This window comes from Eucyclogobius newberryi, unplaced genomic scaffold (assembly GCF_026437365.1).
Source record: "Eucyclogobius newberryi isolate DKJ021-1_F unplaced genomic scaffold, fEucNew1.0.hap1 SCAF_10, whole genome shotgun sequence".
NCBI classification, from domain to species: domain Eukaryota; kingdom Metazoa; phylum Chordata; class Actinopteri; order Gobiiformes; family Gobiidae; genus Eucyclogobius; species Eucyclogobius newberryi.
In genome coordinates, this window is record NW_027315724.1 from 19,532,313 (window position 1) to 19,547,569 (window position 15,257).

Sequence of the window (15,257 nt, forward strand, 5' to 3'; positions counted from 1 at the left end):
CCACAGGGAGCAGCCTGCCTCAGGCCTAAAGCGGCAGCGTGGCTCTGGGATCAAACCGTTCAGCTGTAAAACCTGTTTGAAGACCTTCAGCTCCAGCTCGACCCTGCACACCCACGAGAAGAGCCACAAAGAGGAAAAAGACTTCAGCTGTGAAATCTGCTCCAAGTCCTTCCACCTGAAGCACATGTATCTGTATCACCTGAGGCAGCACACGGGGGAGCGGCCGCACGCCTGCAGATACTGCCACAAGGGTCAGCCCGCTTAGTTCTGTTTTAGTCCTGCTTTACTCTGACTTTAGTCCTGATTTTGTCCTGTTTTAGTCCCGTTTTAGTCCTTCTTTAGTCCTGCTTTAGTCCTAATGTAGTCCTGATTTAGTTATTTTTTAGTCCTGCTTTAGTCCTGATGTAGTCCTGATTTAGTCCTGCTTTAGTCCTGTTTTAGTCCCACTTTAGTCCCGCTCTAGACCTTCTTTAGACCTTCTTTAGACCTGCTTTAGACCTTCTTTAGTCCTTCTTTAGTCCTTCTTTAGTCCTTCCTTAGACTTTCTTTAGACCTTCTTTAGACCTGCTTTAGACCTTCTTTAGTCCTTCCTTAGACCTTCTTTAGTCCTTCTTTAGACCTTCTTTAGACCTTCTTTAGTCCTTCTTTATACCTGCTTTAGACCGTCTTTATACCTTGTTGTTGTTGTTGTTGTTTTATGGCGGTTGGCATCCGAGTGTTGCATTACCGCCAGACTTTATTCCTCAGACGTTTCGTAGTCCCTTACCTTCTTTAGACCTTCTTTAGTCCTTCTTTAGACCTTCTTTAGACCTTCTTTATACCTGCTTTAGACCTTCTTTAGTCCTTCTTTAGTCCTTGTTGTTGTTGTTGTTGTTGTTGTTGTTTTATGGCGGTTGGCATCCAATTGTAGCATTACCGCCAGACTTTATTCCTCAGACTTTTCGTAGTCCTCAGACTGTCGTAGTCCGTAAAAGAACTCCTTCCATTGCTTTGGTGTTACAAAGCCCATGAGGTCATGATATCAACTGCCATAAAACACCATAGAAGAAGAAGAAGAAGATACCAACCGCCCTGAAACACCAAACGCTGATAAACGAGCTCTCACCCGGTGAGGGACAACACCCGGTCTGGAGAGACGGGAGATGGCGGAGGAGAGTGGATCGGGGATGGAAGACGTTCTGGACAGCGTGGAGGAGCAGCCTTTTCTGCCTGCACGTGCCCGGAAACGTAAAAAGTCCCTTAGCTCGTCCGAGGGTTCTGGGAATGAGCAGCAGGATGAGGCTGAAGCTATTGATATCCGGGGTGAGAGCAGAGACTGTAAGGTGATCATAAAGCTTGCACAGGATAGTGCATCCTTTAAGGAGTGGAATTCAGTGGCATTGTCAAAGAGCCTAACTGTAGCTGTGGGAGTGATCAAGAGTGCGAGTGTCCTTAGAGATGGCTCGCTGCTGGTCGGGTGCAAGGACGCGGCTCAGCAACGGAAGGCGATTGGAACTAAACGTCTGGGTGGAGAGGACATTCTTGTGTCTAATGCTGAAAGAAACACGGTCAGAGGAGTTATCGTAGGTGTCCCTACGGCGACGTCTGTGGATGAAGTTAAGGAGAATTTGACTGGAGTTACGGTGGTGGACGCTAGGCGTTTGAAGGTGACCCGGTTTGGGGTAAGATGTGACAGCTTGTCGGTAATGGTAACACTTGAAGGGAGGTGCCTGCCTAGTAAGGTGTTCATTGGGTACATGTGCTATAGCGTCAGGCCATATGTTTCGCCGCCCCTGCGTTGCTTTAAGTGCCAGCGCTTTGGGCATATTGCAGCGGTCTGTAGAGGGAGGCAAAGATGTGGTAAATGTGCAGGAGATCATGAGTATGGGAAGTGTGACGTGGGTGCAAAACTGAAGTGCTGTAACTGTGGGGAAGAACATAGCTCTGCCTACGGGGGATGCAGGTTTAGCAAAAGAGCTGCTGAGGTGCAGAAAATAAAGGTCTCTCAAGGTATATCCTATGCAGATGCAGTCAAGAAAGTTTCAAGTAACGAGTTTAGAGTAAATACAGAGAGAGGAGCCAGCGCTGCTCCCAGCCAGGGCGAAATGAGAAAGGCCAGCGTGGCTCCCAAGAAGTGTGAAGGTTTCAAGAGTGGAGGTCCCAAGTGTGCAGGTTCCAGAATTAATGAGAATACCCTGGTTGTGGATAGAGAGGATTTTGTACTCTTTATGGTGGATGTTGTAAACTGTGCTGCTCAGACTCAAAGCAGAACTGAAAGGATCAGGATCATTGCTAAAGCTGCAGGGAGATTCCTTGGAACAAAGGAGCTTGATTGGGCAGATATAGAAAACAGGCTAAAGGCGCTAAATGGGAGTCGGAGTGATGGGGGTCTGCTTGTGGGGAGTCAGAGTGATCAGAGTGACGAGATGGGGGTGGGGGTGGTCTCCTGTCCTCGCCCAGTCTCGTAGACGCACGGCTACCAAGCAGCGACATCAGTGGACATATTAAAGCCTATAGAATGAAGCCTGAAGAATAAAGCTGTACGGTGGAAGCACCGAACGTCAAAGAAGGAGAGGAAGATGAAGAAGAGTCTCCCTGGAATAAAGCCGGTTGGTCTCTGAAACACGCTTACTTATGTAGCACAGGGCTGGGTAAACGTTTATAGAGGTGGGGGGTGTTGGAGACTGAGCCGAGGATGAGGAGCAAGAGGATGTTCTAACGCGCTTGGACTTCGTGGGCCTAGAAACGCCAAAGTGATGGAAGAAGGACTTCTAACCGAACGTCAAAGAGGGCGAGGAAGGTGAAGAAGAGTCTCCCTGGAATAAAGCCGGTTGGTCTCTGACACAACAACTATTCTAGTCACAAAAACACATCATGACCTCATGGGCTTTGTACGCCAAAGCAATGGGAGGAGTACTTTTACGGACTACGACAGAGTCTGAGGACTACGAAACGTCTGAGGATTAAAGTCTGGCGGTAATGCAACACTCGGATGCCAACCGCCATAAAACAACAACAACAACAACAACAACACGACAGAGTCTGAGGACTACGACAAAGTCTGAGGAATAAAGTCTGGCGGTAATGCAACACTTGGATGCCAACCGCCATAAAACAACAACAACAACAACAACAAAAACTATTACTATTCTAGTCACAAAGACATATCATGACCTCATGGGCTTTGTAACACCAAGTGTGAAGGAGGCGAACACGACAGACGGGTTGGTCTCTGAATACCTCGTGCACTTGGATGCCAACTGCCATAAAAAACAACAACGACAACAGTTTGGATATTACGGCAACATAGAGGAACGCCTCGGTCCGTATGACGGGGAAGAAGAAGAGGAAGCATGACCTGGTCGGTGACGATATGAACAGCGGGGAGGACTCCCCTGGAGCCACTGATCCTGTGCAGCGTAGGGCGTCTTCTTGCTCGTCTATGGAGGGCTCTCTCAGTGAGGAGCAGGGCGGGGGGGTTGCAGATGTCGGGGATGTGAGTTCAGAGTGTAAGGTGTTCATAAAGCTCGCGCAGGATAATGCGTCCTTTAAGGGGTGGGATCCGATGGCGTTGACAAGGAGCCTCACTGTAGCTGTGGGAGTGGTCAAGCATGCGAGTGTCCTTAGGGATGGCTCGCTGCTGGTCGTGTGCAAGGACGTGGCTCAGCAAAGGAAGGCGATTGAAGCTAAGTGTCTGGGGGGGAAGGACATTCTTGTGTCTGATGCTGTAAGAGGCACGGTCAGGGGAGTTATAGTAGGCGTCCCTACGACGACATCTGTGGATGACATAAAGGAGAATTTGACTGGAGCTAAGGTGGTGGATGCTAGGCGGTTGAAGATGACCCGGGATGGGGTAAGGTGTGACAGCCTGTCGATAATGATTAGATTTGAAGGTGGGATCCTGCCTCGTGTGGTGTGCGTTGGGTACATGCGCTATGGCGTACGCCCATATGTTCTGCCGCCCCTGCGTTGCTTCAAGTGCCAGCGCTTTGGGCATATTGCAGCGGTCTGTAGAGGGAAGCAGAAGTGTGGTAAATGTGCAGGAGACCACGAGTATGGGAAGTGTGACGACGGAGCAAAACTCAAGTGCTGTAACTGTGGGGGAGAGCATAGCTCTGCCTACGGGGGATGCGTGTTCAGCAAGAGGGCTGCTGAGGTGCAAAAAGTTAGAGCCTCTCAAGGCATATCCTACGCGGATGCGGTCAAGAAGGTGTCTGGTAGTCAGGTGACGGTGGATGCAGTGGGGGCTGCTGGTGTCCTAGGCGACAGGGGAGGGGGCAGCGTTGCCCGCGGCCAGGGGGAGGTCCCCACTGGGATGCCTGTGAGTGTGGCTTCCACGGGCAGAGGCCCTGTGGGTGCGGCGGATGTACTGGTTGTGAAGAGGAAAGATTTCTTCCTCTTTATAGTGGAAGTGATTAACTGTACTGGGCAAACCAAGAAGAGATCCGAAAAGACTAAGATCATCGCTGAGGCTGCAGGGAAGTACTTTGGAGCTGGGGGCCCCGAGTGGACGGAGATAGAGGATGCGCTGCGGGAGGGCGCCCTGCCCCATTCTGGCAGTGGGAGTGGGGGGGCTTCCGATGCGCCGTCAGGTTCCGGGGACTCATAATGGCGGTGGTTGTCTTGCAATGGAATGCGCGTAGTCTTCGTGCTAATGGCCAGGAATTTAAGCATTTTGTCTCTACCTTGTTGAACAAGCCTCACGTTATGTGCGTGCAGGAGACTTGGTTATGACCTAGGTGGGGTTTTGGGATACAAGGGTATGTGTGTGTTAGGAATGATAGGGAGCAGGGTAGAGGCGGAGGTGTGGCTGTGTTTGTCCGAGATGACCTAAATTACGTTGTTGTCAGTGTGAGTAAAGCGCCGGAGGCCCTGGCGGTGAGGGTCTGGCTGGGTGGTGAAGCTGTTACTGTGGTTAACCTTTATAATCCGTGTGGTGAGTTAACGTTAGAGTCCTTACGTAGTATCGGTAAGGATGTTCGGGGAAAGGCCGTGTGGTGTGGGGATTTTAATGCGCATAGCGCTTTGTGGGGCGGTAGTGGTACCGATAGGTATGGGCAGGTGGTAGAGGGTTTTATCAATCAAAGGGAGTTGGTTTGTCTGAATGATGGGGGTGGGACCCGCTATGATATGGGGACCGGTGCGGAAAGTGCAATAGATCTTACACTTGTGTCCAAGGAGTTAGCTGGTGTTTGTAGTTGGGAGGTTCTTGGTAATCTTTCTTTTGGTAGCGATCACTATCTAGTCCGCACCGTGATTGGCTTTGGGAGCTGTGTGGTCAGGGGGACGAGGATCCAGAGGTGGCAGTTGGCAAGGGCGAACTGGGGGGCTTTCCTGAGGAAAGCTGATGATGGTTCTAGGGTTCTGCAGGAAAGAGGATTGACTCAGGTGGATGATCTCAATAGTGCAATTGTCTCGCTCATCACGTAGTCAGCGGTAGGCACGATTCCTAAGAGTGGTGGTAGTGGACATAGGAAGCGGGTGCCGTGGTGGACTGAAGCATGTGGTCATGCTGTTAGGGCGAGAAATGCGGCGTTTCGCCGGCTAAGGGTTGCCCACACTGAGGGTGCCCTCATTGACTACAAGAGGGCCCGCGCTGTTGTGCGGAAAACTGTGAGAACGGCCAAGAGTGCCTATTGGAGGCGGTATTGTTCCAAAATTGGGAGAGAAACGCGTCTCGGGGATGTTTGGGGGATGATTAAGCGGATGCATGGGGTTGAGCGCCGTCATGGGACCCCGGTCCTAATACTGAATGGTGTTGAAGCAGTCAGCGACGTTGACAAAGCTGAACTGTTGGCCAGCACCTTTGTGTCGGTGCACAGCTCTGACAATCTCTCACCTGCGGAAAGGCACTACAGGGAGAGTACTTTGGCCCAGAATTCTGAGCTGATTGGGCACCAGCCTTCGACTCAAGATGACCTTGACCTTCCGTTTAGTTTGTTTGAGCTAAGGAGAGCACTTTCTAAGGCGAAACAGACAGCCCCGGGTAAAGATGAGGTGTGCTATGACATGCTCTCTCATTTGACTGATGACACACTTGGGCTAGTCCTGGGTCTTTTCAACCGTGTTTGGGATTCAGGTTGTGTTCCATCTGCGTGGAAACAGTCTACGGTGGTGCCGGTTCTGAAGCCGGGTAGGCCAGCGTCTGACCCTTCAAGTTATAGGCCGATTGCCTTGACGTCGCAGCTCGGGAAAACGATGGAGCGCATGGTTACCGAGCGGTTGGATTACTTCTTGGAGAGTCAGGGTTTGCTTCCCGCGCACCAGAGTGGTTTCCGTAGGGGCAGGAACACCATGGATTCCGTGTTGTGTTTGGAATCTGATATCCAGCTGGCCAGGGCTCAGAAAGAAAAGGTTATTGCGGTGCTCTTTGATGTGGAGAAGGCGTACGATGTGGTTTGGAAGGATGGGCTCCTCCTTAAGCTGCGGAAGTGTGGTGTGAAGGGTAAACTGTTTAACTGGGTCCGGAGCTTTCTGTCTGGCCGGCGTATCCAAACCAGAGTGGGCGCTGCTTACTCTGGGGTCTATGGGGTGGAGAATGGGATCCCGCAGGGGAGTGTGTGTAGCCCTAGCTTGTTCAATGTTATGATTAAGGACATCTTTGACGACGTGGATGGGTCTGTTGGGAGGAGCCTTTATGCTGACGATGGCGCTCTATGGGTGAGAGGGAGGAATCTCCGGTTTTACGAGGCGAAACTGCAAAGGGCAATACAGCAGGTGGAGCAGTGGACCCTGAAGTGGGGGTTTAAACTGTCCGTACGGAAGTCTCAAGTGATCTGTTTCTTCAATGGGCATAGGGACGTCTCCCTTCGACTGCATGGGCAGGTGCTCGAACAGGTCAGGGAGGTGAGGTTCTTGGGGGTCACCTTTGACGAGAGGCTTAGTTGGCGTCGGCACATTGATGAGGTCAGTGGTAAATGCAAAAGGGTGAATAACTTGCTTCGTTGTCTATCCGGCCAGGACTGGGGGGCCAGCAGAAGGTCGCTCCTGGGTATTTATCGGGCCGTCATGAGGGCGGCTATTGATTATGGCTGTATAGCCTACATGTCTGCGGCTGAGACTAACTTAAAGAAGCTTGATGTGGAGCAAGCCCAGGCCTTGCGCATCTGCTGTAGGGCTTTTAGGACCTCCCCTGTCTCGGCGCTGCAGGTTGAGTTGGGGGATTTGCCGTTACGGCTCCGGAGGCTAGAACTTCTGTTGGCTTACTGGGTGAATGTGCAAGGTCATACGAGCTCTCACCCGGTGAGGGACTTTCTCAGGGTTGATGGGGGGCAGAGTGAGGCTGGCGGTATGGTTTTCAGCCAGGTAGGAAATGCGAAGGCGCGGCTTGCGGGGGTTGGTGATCTGCGTGTGAGCCCGTCGGTGGCTTTGTCTGCTATAGCTCCGTGGAAGTTTGTCCCGGCTCCTGTTGATGTTAGCTTGCATGGCAAGCTTAGAGGAGTCGCTGGGAGGGCACCGCAGTTTGCCGTTCAAGCGCTCATCGATAAGCACTCAGGTGATGTGTTTATTTATACCGACGGGTCTAGGGATCCTGAGAGTGGGCGTACTGGCGCCGCTTATTTTGTGCCTGACCTGGGGCTAGCGGTCAAGAAGAGGTTGACAGATCGCCTTTCTGTTTTCACGTCGGAACTTATAGCGATACGGTTGGCGTTGGAATGGGCGGAATCTGCTTTGCAGTGTTGCGGCATTGTGGTGGCCTCTGACAGCCTTTCTGCATTGCAAAGCATTAAATCTGGGAAATCGGATTGCAGACAGGATGTGTTGAATGGCATCTTCTGTCTGATGCTCTCCCTGTCCAGGAAGGATGTGAGGGTTTCCTTCATTTGGGTCCCTGCGCATGTGGGGGTGGATGGTAACGAAATGGCTGATGCACTGGCTAAACGTTCCCTTCGGCGGCACTCAATTGATGTGGCGGTTGAGTTGGGCAGGTCTGAAATCAAGCGCGTTATCAAGAGTCATGTGGTCGGCCTTTGGCAGGAATTTTGGAGCCACTGTGTTACTGTACGGCATCTCTATCACATACAGGGTAGTGTGGGTCCTTGCGGGTCTATGGGCAGGAACGCGTGGGAGGAAAGGGCCTTCGCCCGCATGAGGATTGGCCATACTGGACTCAATTGGTCACTGAGTAGGATAGGCAAACATCCGACCGGTCTGTGTGGTCACTGTCGGGTGCCAGAGACTGTCGAGCATGTGCTGATTTGCTGTGAGGCTTATGATAGGGAAAGGGCCGGGTTGGCCTTGTGGTTTCGGAATAATGGGCGGGAGTTCAATCTGCGGAACGTTCTGGCGATCCAGTCACAGGGTTTGTGTCAGGCTGTGGTTGCTTACTTATGTAGCACAGGGCTGGGTAAACGTTTATAGAGGTGGGGGGTGTTGGAGACTGAGCCGAGGATGAGGAGCAAGAGGATGTTCTAACGCGCTTGGACTTCATGGGCCTAGAAACGCCAAAGTGATGGAAGAAGGACTTCTAAAGGATAAAACGACAAAGACGTCCCATGACCTCATGGGCTTTGTAAAACAACAAAGACGTCCCATGATCTCATGGGCTTTGTACTTCCAAAGCACCGAACGTCAAAGAGGGCGAGGAAGGTGAAGAAGAGTCTCCCTGGAATAAAGCCGGTTGGTCTCTGACACAACAACTATTCTAGTCACAAAAACACATCATGACCTCATGGGCTTTGTAACGCCAAAGCAATGGGAGGAGTACTTTTACGGACTACGACAGAGTCTGAGGACTACGAAACGTCTGAGGAATAAAGTCTGGCGGTAATGCAACACTCGGATGCCAACCGCCATGAAACAACAACAACAACAACAACCAAAGCAATGGAAGGAGTACTTTTACGGACTACGACAGAATTTGAGGACTACGACAAAGTCTGAGGAATAACTACGAAAAGTCTGAGGAATAAAGTCTGGCGGTAATGCAACACTCGGATGCCAACCGCCATAAAACAACAACAACAACAACATGATATGTCTTTGTGACTAGAATAGTTGTTGTTGTTTCAGAGACCGACCGGCTTTATTCCAGGGAGACTCTTCTTCATCTTCCTCTCCTTCTTTGACGTTCGGTGCTTCCACCGTACAGCTTTATTCTTTAGGCTTCATTCTATAGGCTTTAATATTTCCACTGATGTCGCTGCTTGGTAGCCGTGCGTCTACGAGACTGGGCGAGGACAGGAGACCACCCCCACCCCCATCTCGTCACTCTGATCACTCTGACTCCCCAAAAGCAGACCCCCACCACTCCGACCCCCATCCAGCGCCCTCAGCCTGTTCTCCATATCTGCCCAATCAAGCTCCTTTGTTCCAAGGAATCCCCCTGCAGCTTCAGCAATGATCCCGATCCCTTCAGCCCTGCCCTGAGTCTGAGCAGCACAGTCCACAACATCCACCATAAAGAGCACAAAATCCTCTCTATCCACAACCAGGGCACCCTCATCAATTCCGGAACCTGCACACCTGGGACCTCCACTCCCGAAACCCCCACACCTCCCGGGAGCCACGCTGGCCCCTCCCACCTCGCCCCGGCCGGGAGCAGCGCCGGCTCCTCTCTCTGCATCCACTCCAAACTCGTCACTTGAAACCTTCTTGACTGCATCCGCACAGGACACACCCCGAGAGACCTTCACTCTCTGCACCTCAGCAGCTCCTCTGCTAAACCTGCATCCCCCACAGGCAGAGCCATGTTCCTCCCCACAGTCACAGCACCTCAGCTTTGCTCCCACGTCACACCTCCCACACTCGTGATCTCCTGCACATCCACCACATCTTTGCCTCCCTCCACAGACCGCTGCAACATGCCCAAAGCGCCGGCACCCAAAGCAACGCAGGGGCGGTGGAACACATGGCCCAACGTCATGGCACATGAACCCAACGAACACCCCACCAGGCAGGCACCTCCCCTCAAGTGCCACCATTACCGACAAGCTGCCACATCCCACCCCAGACCGGGCCACCCTCAACCGCCCAGCGTCCACCACCGCAGCTCCAGTCAAACTCCCCTTAACTTCATCCACAGACGCCGCCGCAGGGACACCTACGATAACTCCTCCGACCGTGCCTCCCTCGTGCCTCCCTCAGCATCAGACACAAGAATGTCCCCTCCACCCAGACGTCCAGTTCCAATCGCCTTCCGCCGCTGAGCCGCGTCCCTGCACACGACCAGCAGCGAGCCATCTCCAAGGACACCCGCACTCTTGATCACTCCCACAGCTACAGTTAGGCTCTTTGACAATGCCACTGAATTCCACTCCTTAAAGGATGCACCATCCTGTGCAAGCTTTATGATCACCCCACAGTCTCTGCTCTCACTCCGGATATCAACTGCTTCAGCCTCATTGTTGTTGTTGTTGTTGTTGTTGTTGTTGTTGTTGTTGTTGTTGTTGTTGTTTTATGGCGGTTGGCATCCGAGTGTTGCATTACCGCCAGACTTTATTCCTCAGACGTTTCGTAGTCCTCAGACTCTGTCGTAGTCCGTAAAAGTACTCCTCCCATTGCTTTGGCGTTACAAAGCCCATGAGGTCATGATGTGTTTTTGTGACTAGAATAGTTGTTGTGTCAGAGACCAACCGGCTTTATTCCAGGGAGACTCTTCTTCACCTTCCTCGCCCTCTTTGACGGTCGGTGCTTTGGGAAGTACAAAGCCCATGAGCTCCACACTTGGAACCCATTCATATGACATATATACTTGTACCACTGTGTTTATGTGTCATTGTTTTCAAAGCCCATGGGATCAAAGCGGAAAGAATGAACTCGGCTCCACTCCAGGGAGACTCCTCCCCACCCTCCTCGCCCTCCTTGACGTTCGGCGCCCCGGAAGCACAAAGCCCATGAGATCATGGGACGTCTTTGTTGTTTTACAAAGCCCATGAGGTCATGGGACGTCTTTGTCGTTTTATCCCTTAGAAGTCCTTCTTTCATCACTTTGGCGTTTCTAGGCCCATGAAGTCCAAGCGCGTTAGAACATCCTCTTGCTCCTCATCCTCGGCTCAGTCTCCAACACCCCCCACCTCTATAAACGTTTACCCAGCCCTGTGCTACATAAGTAAGCAACCACAGCCTGACACAAACCCTGTGACTGGATCGCCAGAACGTTCCGCAGATTGAACTCCCGCCCATTATTCCGAAACCACAAGGCCAACCCGGCCCTTTCCCTATCATAAGCCTCACAGCAAATCAGCACATGCTCGACAGTCTCTGGCACCCGACAGTGACCACACAGACCGGTCGGATGTTTGCCTATCCTACTTAGTGACCAATTGAGTCCAGTATGGCCAATCCTCATGCGGGCGAAGGCCCTTTCCTCCCACGCGTTCCTGCCCATAGACCCGCAAGGACCCACACTACCCTGTATGTGATAGAGATGCCGTCCAGTAACACAGTGGCTCCAAAATTCCTGCCAAAGGCCGACCACATGACTCTTGATAACAGGCTTGATTTCAGATTTGCTTAACTCAACCGCCACATCAATTGATGGCCGCCGAAGGGAACGTTTAGCCAGTGCATCAGCCATTTCGTTACCATCCACCCCCACATGCGCAGGGACCCAAATGAAGGAAACCCTCACATCCTTCCTGGACAGGGAGAGCATCAGACAGAAGATGCCATTCAACACATCCTGTCTGCAATCCGATTTCCCAGATTTAATGCTTTGCAATGCAGAAAGGCTGTCAGAGGCCACCACAATGCCGCAACACTGCAAAGCAGATTCCGCCCATTCCAACGCCAACCGTATCGCTATAAGTTCCGACGTGAAAACAGAAAGGCGATCTGTCAACCTCTTCTTGACCGCTAGCCCCAGGTCAGGCACAAAATAAGCGGCGCCAGTACGCCCACTCTCAGGATCCCTAGACCCGTCGGTATAAATAAACACATCACCTGAGTGCTTATCGATGAGCGCTTGAACGGCAAACTGCGGTGCCCTCCCAGCGACTCCTCTAAGCTTGCCATGCAAGCTAACATCAACAGGAGCCGGGACAAACTTCCACGGAGCTATAGCAGACAAAGCCACCGACGGGCTCACACGCAGATCACCAACCCCCGCAAGCCGCGCCTTCGCATTTCCTACCTGGCTGAAAATCATACCGCCAGCCTCACTCTGCCCCCCATCTTGTTTTATGGCGGTTGGCATCCAATTGTTGCATTACCGCCAGACTTTAGTCCTCAGACTGTCGTAGTCCGTAAAAGAACTCCTTCCATTGCTTTGGTGTTACAAAGCCCATGAGGTCATGATATGTCTTTGTGACTAGAATAGTTGTTTTTGTTTCAGAGACCGACCGGCTTTATTCCAGGGAGACTCTTCTTCATCTTCCTCTCCTTCTTTGACGTTCGGTGCTTCCACCGTACAGCTTTATTCTTTAGGCTTCATTCCATAGGCTTTAATATTTCCACTGATGTCGCTGCTTGGTAGCCGTGCGTCTACGAGACTGGACGAGGACAGGAGACCACCCCCACCCCCATCTCGTCACTCTGATCACTCTGACTCCCCAAAAGCAGACCCCCATCACTCCGACTCCCATTTAGCGCCTTTAGCCTGTTTTCTGTACCTGCCCAATCAAGCTCCTTTGTTCCAAGGAATCTCCCTGCAGCTTTAGCAATGATCCTGATCCTTTCAGTTCTGCTTTGAGTCTGAGCAGCACAGTTTACAACATCCACCATAAAGAGTACAAAATCCTCTCTATCCACAACCAGGGTATTCTCATTAATTCTGGAACCTGCACACTTGGGACCTCCACTCTTGAAACCTTCACACTTCTTGGGAGCCACGCTGGCCTTTCTCATTTCGCCCTGGTTGGGAGCAGCGCTGGCTCCTCTCTCTGTATTTACTCTAAACTCGTTACTTGAAACTTTCTTGACTGCATCTGCATAGGATATACCTTGAGAGACCTTTATTTTCTGCACCTCAGCAGCTCTTTTGCTAAACCTGCATCCCCCGTAGGCAGAGCTATGTTCTTCCCCACAGTTACAGCACTTCAGTTTTGCTCCCACGTCACACTTCCCATACTCGTGATCTCCTGCACATTTACCACATCTTTGCCTCCCTCTACAGACCGCTGCAATATGCCCAAAGCGCTGGCACTTAAAGCAACGCAGGGGCGGTGGAACATATGGCCTAACGTCATGGCACATGAACCCAATGAACACCTTACTAGGCAGGCACCTCCCTTCAAGTGTTACCATTACCGACAAGCTGTCACATCTTACCCCAGACCGGGTCACCTTCAACCGCCTAGCGTCCACCACCGTAGCTCCAGTCAAATTCTCCTTAACTTCATCCACAGACGTCGCCGTAGGGACACCTACGATAACTCCTCTGACCGTGTTTCTTTCAGCATCAGACACAAGAATGTCCTTTCCACCCAGACGTTTAGTTCCAATCGCCTTCCGTTGCTGAGCCGCGTCCTTGCACACGACCAGCAGCGAGCCATCTCTAAGGACACTCGCACTCTTGATCACTCCCACAGCTACAGTTAGGCTCTTTGACAATGCCACTGAATTCCACTCCTTAAAGGATGCACTATCCTGTGCAAGCTTTATGATCACCTTACAGTCTCTGCTCTCACTCCGGATATCAATTGCTTCAGCCTCATCCTGCTGCTCATTCCCAGAACCCTCGGACGAGCTAAGGGACTTTTTACGTTTCCGGGCACGTGCAGCCAGAAAAGGCTCCTCCTCCACGCCGTCCAGAACGTCTTCAACCACCGATCCACTCTCCTCCGCCATCTCCCGTCTCTCCAGACCGGAGACTAGCTCTTCTTCTTCTTCTTCTTCTTCTTCTTCTTCTTTTTTGGTGTTTTATCGTAGTCCTGTCGCATTACCGCCAGAGACCTTCTTTGGACCTTCTTTATGCCTGCTTTAGACCTTCTTTAGACCTGCTTTAGACCTTCTTTGGACCTGCTTTAGACCTGCTTTAGACCTTCTTTAGACCTGCTTTAGACCTGCTTTAGACCTTTTTTAGACCTGCTTTAGACCTTTTTTAGACCTTTTTTAGACCTGCTTTAGACCTGCTTTAGACCTTCTTTAGACCTTCTTTAGACCTTCTTTAGTTCTTCTTTAGACCTGGTTCCTCACTCTGCCACTCTTTCTCCTGCAGGTTTCATCTATGCGTCTCAGCTGCGACAGCACGAGCTCCTTCACACCGGAGTCAAGCCTCATCGTTGTGACCAGTGTGGTAAAGAGTTCAGAACGCCTCAGAACTACCAGCGCCACCTGCTGGTTCACAGCGGCGAGCGGCCGTACGAGTGCCACGTCTGCAACCGCCGCTTCAGACAGTCCAACCAGCTCAAGTCCCACATGCAGATCCACACCGGGGTCAAGCTGTACGTGTGCCAGATCTGCGGGCAGGGCTACTCCGACTCCAGGCAGCTCCGCAAGCACTCCTGCAGCTGAGAGAAGGAGACCGGCACCTCCTGCAGCACCTCCTGCAGCACCTCCTGCAGCACCTCCTGCAGCTGAGAGGAGGAGACCGGCAGCACCAGCACCTCCTGCAGCTGAAAGGAGGAGACCAGCACCTCCTGCAGCTGAGAGGAGACCGGCACCTCCTGCAGCACCTCCTGCAGCTGAGAGGAGGAGATAAACACCTCCTGCAGCACCTCCTGCAGCTGAGAGGAGACCAGCACTCCTGCAGCACCTCCTGCAGCTGAGAGAAGACCAGCACCTCCTGCAGCTGAGAGGCGGAGACCGGCGCCTCCTGCAGCTGAGAGGAGGAGACCAGCACCTCCTGCAGCTGAGAGGAGGAGACAAGCACCTGCTGCAGCTGAGAGGAGACAAGCACCTGCTGCAGCTGAGAGGAGGAGACAAGCACCTGCTGCAGCTGAGAGGAGGAGACCGGCATCTCCTGCAGCTGAGAGGAGAAGACAAGCACCTCCTGCAGCTGGGAGGAGGAGAGACAAACACTCCTGCTCCTCTGTCTATGTTCCTCCTCCTCCTCTGCTCCTCCTTCTCTGCTGCTCCTTTGCCTCTGCTCCTCTGTCACTACTCCTCCTCTGCTCTGACTCTTCTGCTCCTCCTCCTCTGCTCCTCCTCCTCTTTTGCTCCTCTGCTCTGACTCTTCTGCTCCGCTTCTTCTGCTCCTCCTCCTCCTCTGCTCCTCCTCTGACTTGCCTTCAGGCTCAATCTACAGTAGAACTAATTGTTTCACTACTAAAATGCTTGTTAGTTGCAGCTCTAATGACAGACTGTAGGATTTGTTGACATCAAATGCTTTTGCAAAATAGATTTTTTTTTATACATATATAAATTGTTTAATAAAAATGTAAACCTGATGTTTGTTG

At 51.9% G+C, this 15,257-nt stretch overlaps 1 protein-coding gene across 1 annotated transcript in view; it reads left to right on the forward strand.

The window, feature by feature from the left end:
- The window catches only part of LOC140376519 (uncharacterized), a 37,234-nt gene extending 22,460 nt beyond the window's left edge, over nucleotides 1-14,774 (forward strand). Inside the window, exons 9-10 of the mRNA XM_072462013.1 lie at nucleotides 7-251; nucleotides 14,078-14,774. Coding sequence (XP_072318114.1) covers nucleotides 7-251; nucleotides 14,078-14,373 — 541 coding nt within the window. The 3' untranslated portion in view covers nucleotides 14,374-14,774. The remainder of the gene's footprint in view (nucleotides 1-6; nucleotides 252-14,077) is intronic.
- The last annotated feature ends 483 nt before the right edge of the window (nucleotides 14,775-15,257 follow it).